The 8,952-nt window shown below is 37.9% G+C and overlaps 1 protein-coding gene across 1 annotated transcript in view; it reads right to left on the bottom strand.

Moving 5' to 3' along the window:
• Positions 1 to 4,376: 4,376 nt before the first annotated feature.
• The window catches only part of TAF13 (TAF13 RNA polymerase II, TATA box binding protein (TBP)-associated factor, 18kDa), an 8,123-nt gene continuing 3,547 nt past the window's right edge, over positions 4,377 to 8,952 (bottom strand). The window contains exons 3-4 of the mRNA XM_010830926.1: positions 6,718 to 6,815; positions 4,377 to 5,633 (exon numbers count right to left, since the gene is read on the bottom strand). Coding sequence (XP_010829228.1) covers positions 5,463 to 5,633; positions 6,718 to 6,815 — 269 coding nt within the window. The 3' untranslated portion in view covers positions 4,377 to 5,462. The remainder of the gene's footprint in view (positions 5,634 to 6,717; positions 6,816 to 8,952) is intronic.

Below are 8,952 nucleotides of genomic sequence, written 5' to 3'. Positions count from 1 at the left end.
GCACCATTTTTAAAGTCTTTATTGAATTTGTTACAACATTGTTTTATGTTTTGGTTTTTGGCTGGGAGGCATGTCAGATTTCAGCTCCCCAACCAGGGTTTGAAGGCACTGCATCGGAATACATAGTCTTAACCACTGGACCACCAAGGAAGTCCCATAAGGCAGTCTTAAAGGTAGATCCCAGGCAACATACCCCCTCTGTATTGCTTCAAGCCCTGGGGAGCCATTTTTCCATGTTTCTATATCAGCCCTAACCTTATCTTACCAGATGCTCTAGGTAAAGCATTCATGTAACTCCCCAAATTCTGGTTCACCCTCATAATTAATGTTTCCCACTGCCTAGAGAAGGGAATTTGTTGGCCACACAATGCAAGCTTTACATTAGATCTGTAAATTAGCATCCATTTACAAACGATGGTCTTATGAATTTGGTTTCTTTGAGTCTGAGTCACCCCAAGAGATGGATGTGCTATTTGCTGATGAAATCAGTTTCCAAGCCTGCCATGCTGCAAATCAAACTCAGCTACAATACATTCTCCCAGGTAACCTCCTGAGGCCTCTTGGGAAGCAGCCAAATGACTCTCCAGACAGCACCTCTCTCCACTGTGGAGAGAGGCCAAGTGAACTATTTCCCTCATTTTAAAATTTCTACACTTAGAATTAATATTTCAGTTTTTACCTAAAGAAACCAGGTTACAGTAAAACCAACAATTTCAAGCGAATCATAGCTAACTCTCCGACACTCTACTTGAGCAACTAATAAACATGCTCGCTTAAAAAAAAGGTATGAATTCTTTTTAAAGAGCTTCACGTTAAAGAAAATGGGGAGGGGAGCTATTAGAGATTAAAAGAAATTTAGACATACTCACCAAATGGAATGTGTGACACCCTGTTTAGATCCTGTTACTAAGAATCTGTGGTAGGCAGAGTAACAGCCCCCCAAAGATGTCCATGTGCTAATCCTCAGAATCTGGGAATGTTGCACGGTAAAAGGGATTTTGCTGTGATCAAGGCCTTGAAATAAGGAGAGCAGCCTGGTCTCTCCAGGTGGGTCCAATATAATCACATGGGTCCTTGAAAGCAGAAAATCTTTCCCAGCTGGGGGTTAGAGGAGCTACGACGATGGAAGAAGGTTCAGAGAGATGCAACATTACTAGCTTTGAAGATGGAAGAAGATGGTAAGTCAAGGAATGTAGCCTCTAAAAGCTGGAAAAGGCAAGTGAACAGATTCTCTTCTAAGACATCCAGAAAGGAACGCAGCCACACTGGTACTTTGATTTTAGCCCAGTAAAGACCACGTCAAACACTTCTGACCTTGAAAGCTGCAAAGATAATGAATTTGTCTTGTCACTGTATTTGCAGTAACTTGTTACAGCAGCAATAGGAAACTAATAAAACTGAAAGCTATTTTGAGACAAATGAGGAGAGTTAAACAGGGATTGATTGGGCATGAGTTGGAATATTGAGGAATTAAGGCTAATTTTTATTAGGGTATGGTAACAGTATTTCAGCTTTTTTAGCCTTTTAGAGAAACATACTGGAGTACTTATACATGAAATGACACAATAGTACCTGTGATTTGCTTTAAAATAACACTGCCCCTCCCAGAAGATAAGATATTACATTAGATTGGTTAACTGCTGAAGCTCAGGGCTCAAGATACTATTTTGTATATGCTTGAGGTTTTTCATAGTAAATTTAAAAAAACAAAAAACAAAAAAAAAGTAAATTAACTTAGGAGAGTGCACCAGGATGCTATAGGTCAGCACTATCCAAATTTGTCTGTAATGAAATGTATTAGCACTGTTCAGTGCAGTAGCCACTAGCCATGGGGCTATTGAGCATTTGAAATATAAGTAGTGCAACAGATTTTTTTTTTTTGCCTTTTTCATCAAAACATTAAATGCACATCTGCATGTGGCATGAACTGTGAGTGAGCTGTTAAAGGCTTGCTGCTACTGCTGTTCAATCACTTAAGTCACATCTCTTTGCAACCCCATGGACTGTAGCCCACCAAGCTCCTCTGTCCATGGGATTTCCCAGACAGGAATACTGGAGAGGGTTGCCATTTCCTTCTCCTAACTGAGTAATTTTAATTTCAATTTTAATTGACTAAACAGCCCCTATGGCTAGTGGCTACCATATTACACAGTGCAGCTCTATATACTGAAAAAGAGCCACAACACCTTACTGTTAGAATTCAGTTAATAAGCAAGCTCATGAATCAAGTCAGTGCACACTTGTTATGTCTATCTGCCCAATCTCTCTTTCCCTTTCTTGCTAATAGCAGTACCGAGCTCCCAGCCCCACTCTAAGCCCTTCTTCACAAGGAGGTAGGGCATGAGATCCAGGCTATAACACAACTTCTTCCTAGCCGAAGAATAATGACCAAAGCCAGGACAGCCACACCCTTTGCTTGAAATCTTCGGTATTTGGAAGTAAAGTACTCTCTTGATCAGGAGTTGTACGGATGGAGCCCTAGAACTGCTAGCTATCTTATTCCTTGATACACTGAGGCTCCTAAGAGAGTAAAACCAAAACTAGGATAAAGATGGGCAGAGTCATGATTCTCTTCAAGCTTTTAGATCCAGTGAAAAATGAAGTCAACTCCATCCTTTTTTTCTCTCCTTTCAATTGGATAAGCCAATAAATTGTTTTTTCTGCTTATGTTATTTTTAAGTCCTAACACTCACAACCTAAAAAGTTTTAATACAATTCTCAAAAAATTTCTTAATGCCAGGGTCATTAGCAAAATAGTAAGACATGCAGGTCAGGAAGCAACAGTTAGAACTGGACATGGAACAACAGACTGCTTCCAAATAGGAAAAGGAGTACGTTAAGGCTGTGTATTGTCACCCTGCTTATTTAACTTATATGCATTGTACATCATGAGAAACGCTGGGCTGGAAGAAGCACAAGCTGGAATCAAGGTTGCCGGGAGAAATATCAATAACCTCAGATATGCAGATGATACCACCCTTATGGCAGAAGGTGAAGAAGAATTAAAGAGCCTCTTGATGAAAGTGAGAGGAGAGTGAAAAGTTGGCTTAAAACTCAACATTCAGAAAACGAAGATCATGGCATCCGGTCCCATCACTTCATGGCAATTAGATGGGGAAACAGTGTCTAACTTTATTTTTCTGGGTTCCAAAATCACTACAGATGGTGACTGCAGCCATGAAATTAAAGGACGCTTATTCCTTGGAAGGAAAGTTATGACCAACCTAAACAGCATATTAAAAAGGCCTGGCATGCTGTGGTTCATGAGGTAGCAAAGAGTCAGACATTACTTTGTCCACTAAGGTCCGTCTAGTCAAGGCTATGGTTTTTCCAGTAGTCATGTATGGATATGAGAGTTGGACTATAAAGCAAGCTGAGCGCCAAATAATTGATGCTTTTGAACTGTGGTGTTGGAGAAGACTCTTGAGAGTCTCTTGGACTGCAAGGAGATCCAACCAGTCCATCCTAAAGGAGATCAGTGCTGAGTCTTCATTGGAAGGACTGATGTTGAAGCTGAAACTCCAATACTTTGGCCACCTGATGTGAAGGGCTGACTCATTTGAAAAGACCCTGATGCTGGGAAAGATTGAGGGCAGGAGAAGGAGACAACAGAAGATGAGATGGTTGGATGGCATCACTGACTCGATAGACATGGGTTTGGGTAAACTCTGGGAGTTAGTGATGGAAAGAAAGGCCTGGCATGCTGTGGTTCATGGAGTGGCAAAGAGTCAGACACAACTGAGCAACTTAACTGAACTGAATCCCCAAATGACTATCCTGAAGAAAGGACTTTTAATGTGGTGATTAAGGTTAAGTGAGGTCAGAAGGATAGAACCTTTATCCCACAGAACTGGTGGCCTTATAACAGGGAGAAACAACAGAGGTGTCTCTCAGCCATGTGAGCACAGGGAGAAGGCAGCTATCTGCAGTCCAGGAAGACTCCTTACCAGTACCTGACCTGTTGGCACCCTGATCTCAAGACTTCCAGTCTGCAGAACTGTGAAAACATAAATTTCCATTGTTTAAGCCAGCTACTCAGTCTGACATTTTTGTTATGGGAGCCCAAGTTGACTAATACAGGCACCCAGTATAACTCCCCTATGGCAGGTTACCACAAGGTCCTTCTTCCGGGTCAAGCAGACTCTGACTAGCAAAAATAGTAATATACTGATCTTTTATTATTCCACGCTCAATCTTGATTTCAGTTTAAAGTAGGTTTTTAACTGGTTTTTGCTTTTTCAAATAAAAATATCAGCCCAGGTATCTTGAATCTCACAATCAATTCAGGAGCATTACAAGAATACAGAAAAAAAGTTTTTAGTGAATTATAAGGGAGAGAAAAGCTGATAAATCATATAGTCAAACTCAAGCAGTAATCCTTTTAATTTTTCATACTTTATTCTCTATATTGATAGGTTAAGAAAGTGAAATCTTCCTAAGTACTGATTCATAGATAATGCTTATAAGCAGCACACAAAACATTCAGTTTCACAAAGAGTAATATCCAGTGATCCCTTTAAATGCAATTTTAATCCTTACTTTCAGCTAAGTGCAAGAATAATACAATGAGCTAAATACACACAAAACTTGTGAACTACAGAAGTGGTTTCCATAGCCACACATGGTTTTAGTCAAGTATGCATTTTCAGAATAAATAAATACTAACAAATATGTTAATAAAACACTACCCCAAATGCTTACCTGCCATCAACTTTTCAGCAATGCCATTCCTGCTACTGAAAGCACTTTCAGAAGTTTTAATCTGACCTGGGAAAATGAGTTCTTTTAAAATCTGACAAACAGTATAGTATACACCCCAAAGATTTTTAATCCAGTATGTCTTCCAACACAGAACCATTCATAGGAAATGCTTAGTTTCTCAAAAAATAAAAAAATTACTCTTATCTAAAGAAGAGTACTAAAACAAATCATCTTAAGACAAATAAACACTCCTACAAAACGCTGTATTTTCTAATATTGTTTTCTCCTTAAAAGAAACACAAACCAGTTCACCATCTTTTAATAACTTACACTACTTTGGTCTAAAAGCTTTAGAAATATATGAAACACATCTTAGCTATCAAAGCCAAAGGTGCCATTTAGATTTCACATATTAAACAGCTACAGTACAACCTACAATGGCACAAATATACATAAATATTAATTCATCATTGAGAGGGTCAAGAGTCAGAAGAAACTAAATGGTTTGCAAACCAAAGGTACTTTGACTTACATGTGGTCATTAAAATCTAATATGTAATTCAAGTAGGGTAATATAATGGCAGGTAATTAAAGGCTCATATATCACTCTAAAATTGAAAACATGAAAATAAAGCCTGAAAACTTTGTGGTTCTCCATTTTTCATTCACATGGTTAGGTACCAGGGCCTTACTGTGGAAAATACAGTTATTAAGTATGGTTTCTCCAGAAGATAATGAAGCTTCAGAAAGTACAAAAGGTGTCAAGATCCATAGTTTGCTTCATCAAATGCTTTTCTAGCGCGTTTCAATTCTTCATTCATAGTAAGCAGATCTTTAACCCTAGCAAACTTTCTTGGGTCCTTTCGAATCAAGAAGACGATATCTTCAACTTGTACCCGACCTTGTCTTCCAATTGACATTGCCTTATGAGTCTATTACAAAGAAACATATTAAATTCAATTAATTTTTCAAAAATCTAACGTTTTATTTTTTTAATTACAATGCTAATGAGTTTGAAGCCTTCTCTTCTAATTATTATAGCTATTCATTTGTGAATTGTCTTTCTATTAATGTTCTTTGTCCACTTTCTACCATTATTAGCAATGTTTCAGTGCTATATAGACATTTTTTACACTAAAGACATTAAAACTATCAAATCCATTGATGTTTCTTTTTGTATTTTGATACACATAGTTGATCTTCATTTGTATAAAATGATTTTGTAATTTCTCTGTAACCACCCACTTCATTTAAACTTTGTGTCCATCTTGGTAGCTAATAAATATTGATGGCTTTCCTTTAGACAAATCTCATCCCCTACCATTACATAGTCATACTGTGTAAAACCAAAAACTCCTTGCAGCATTATTTCTAATGACTGAAAAAAAAGAAACTAAATATTTAATAAGGCACTTAACAAATTTGAGTACATCTAGCCAATTAATATTGTGAAGCCATCAAAAATATTAAAAGTATTATGCAGTGACACACAGAAACGTGGTAGACTTACCCAAGTGAGAAAGCAGGCTCTATGACTGTATGTACTACATGATTTCAATTTTGTAAAGTTTTAAAATATGTGTAAAAAGACAAAAGAATATTCACAAAAATCTCAGCATCAGTTATCCCTTGGTAGAAGGGTTATAGCTTTTTATTTTTTTCTGGGCACTCTTTAATACTTTCTAAATTTAATATTACTTTTATAAGCAGAAAAAGATTTTTAAAAATGCATACTCTCTGACCCAGTAATTTTACTTCTATTATTCTTTATGAAGGAAATAATCCAAAACAAAGGGTAAAAATTCACAGGAACTGAACACAGCCAAACTCCATATACCCATATACATGCATATATATCTCCCTCCATCCTTAATGATAAACGGTAACCAGACACTTCCACAAAACAGGGACTCAAATGAATAGTTTTTCAAAAGAATGTCACAGTTCTATTCTAAAAGTTAGAATTTCAAATCCACTCCTCAGTTAACTGAGGCCAGTTAAAAAAAAAAGTCTTACCATTTCAGTGATGAACTCTATGACAAGGTCTTCAAGAATATCTACTGATTCAGTATAAGGATTCTGGTCATCTCCAAACCCATACATCATACACCGTACTATAAAAAGAACAATCATTTTTGTTTACTTAAAAGAACTTGACTTACACTTTTTTCATATTAGAATTGAACCAAGGTATAGAAGATATTGGTATAAAAGTATATTTACATTATATTTGTTGTCTCCAAGTATGAATTTTGGTGTGAAAGGTATTAATCACTAGCTCATAAGCAACTTTTCTTACCTAGCCTTCCCTAGGTAGAAACTACCCTTCTCGCCTAGCTACCGAACCCTGATATCAATATTCTTCCCTAACCTCTATTATCTACTCACCAACAACCCCAGAATACCTTTAAGTAGGAAACTTCTTGGCAGGAAAAGCATGAGTAGCAATGGTTTAAGTTATGTTTTTGGGGGGAGGAGGGCTGGAAAAAAGAAGGCAAAATCCTTTATGATACAACTATAAGGAAGAGGACATAAGAGAAAGCTCCAATTACCTTCTTACAGGAAGAACTGGTTAATCAAAAGGAGAAAGCAAAAGCTTATAATACAGAATCTTGACATTTTATTCCCTGGATCAAAGGAACGCCAGTGAAGCCCTTTTAGGCTTCATAGAAAATGCAAAAGAGAAGAAAAGTATAATACAAAGTAATAAAAGTAACTGCTAATAGGTAAAACCCTTCATGGATCACTGTCTTCTCTTGGTGAAAGGGCTTTCGTACCTCAATGAAGCTGAGTCATGCACACAGAGCCATGTAAGACGGATGGGTCATAGTGGAGAGTTCTGACAAAACGTGATCCAGTGGAGGAAAGAAAAGCAAACTACCACAGTATACCTGCCACTGAGAACCCTATGAATTGTATAAAGAGGCAAAAAAGATATCACACCAAAAGATGAGTCCCCCAGGTCGGAAGGTATCCAATACGCTACTAGGGAGGACAACTACTAATAGCTTCAGAAAGAATGAAGCAGCTGGGCCAAAGTGGAAACAACACTCAGTTGTGGATGTGTCTGGTGATGAAAGTAAAATCCAATGTTGTAAAGAACAGTATTGCATAGGAACGTGGAATGCTAGGTCCATGAATCAAGGTAAACTGGATGTGGTCAAGCAGGAGATGGCAAAGAGTAAACACAAACATCTTAGGAACCAGTGAACTAAAATGGACGGGAGAGGGCGAATTTAATTCAGATGACCATTATATCTACTACTGTGGGCAAGAATGCCATAGAAGAAATCAAGAAGGCCTCATAATCAACAAAAGAGTCCAAAATGCAGTACTTGGGTGCAACCTCAAAAACAATAGAATGATCTTGGTTTGTTTCCAAAGCAAACCATTCAATATCACAGTAATTCAAGTCTTTGGCCCAACCATTTATATATCCCTTACTATGTGCCAGCCATTGTTGTAAGCTCATTTAATCCTCATGACAATTCTGTGAAATAGAAACCACTATTATCCCCATTATATACAGATGAGAAAATTGAGGCACAAAGTTAAGTAATTTACCCAAGGTCACACAGCTAGTGAGACTCAACTTGAATTTAAACTCAGAGAATCTGGCTCCAGAATCTATACTCCTACCCACAACACTTACATTTCTTCGTAATTTAGGGCAGATGGGATCCATATGGCTTCTTATCCTATAGTCTATAAATTCCCAATCAGTCCACAGACAAGCTTTGAGAAGTCCTGGAACCCTACTGAAATTATATAGAAAAATTTTATACATTACTTGTGTGTGCACTTTTTCTGGAAGAAAAATCAATTTGGATCAGATTCTCAAAGGGGTATGGTATATATGTGTATGTGTGTGTGCTTAGTCGCTCAGTCATGTCCAACTCTTTGCAACCCCATGAATTGTAGCCTGCCAGGCTCCTCCATCCATGGGAATTCTCCGGGCAAGAATACTGGAGGGGGTTGCCATGCCCTCCCCCAAGGGACCTTCCCGACCCAGGGATTGAACCCAGGTCTCCCCCACTGCAGGCAGATTCTTTACCATCTGAGCCATCAGGGAAGCCCAAAAGGGGTATATAAATACTAAGAAATTCTGTCATGTTAGAAATGTTTTCTATTTTGATCTGACTGCTGGTTGTAAGTATATACAAAATTCATCAAGCCGTTCAGTAAAGATTAGTATAATTCACTGTATGTAAGTTTTACGTTTAAAAAAGGCGGGGGGGCGGGGGGCGGGAA

The sequence above is a fragment of the Bison bison genome, unplaced genomic scaffold (genome assembly GCF_000754665.1).
Source record: "Bison bison bison isolate TAMUID 2011002044 unplaced genomic scaffold, Bison_UMD1.0 scf7180017864519, whole genome shotgun sequence".
Taxonomy (NCBI): domain Eukaryota; kingdom Metazoa; phylum Chordata; class Mammalia; order Artiodactyla; family Bovidae; genus Bison; species Bison bison.
The sequence above is the reverse complement of the archived record's forward strand: the minus strand, read 5'-3'. Positions and strand labels throughout refer to the sequence as shown.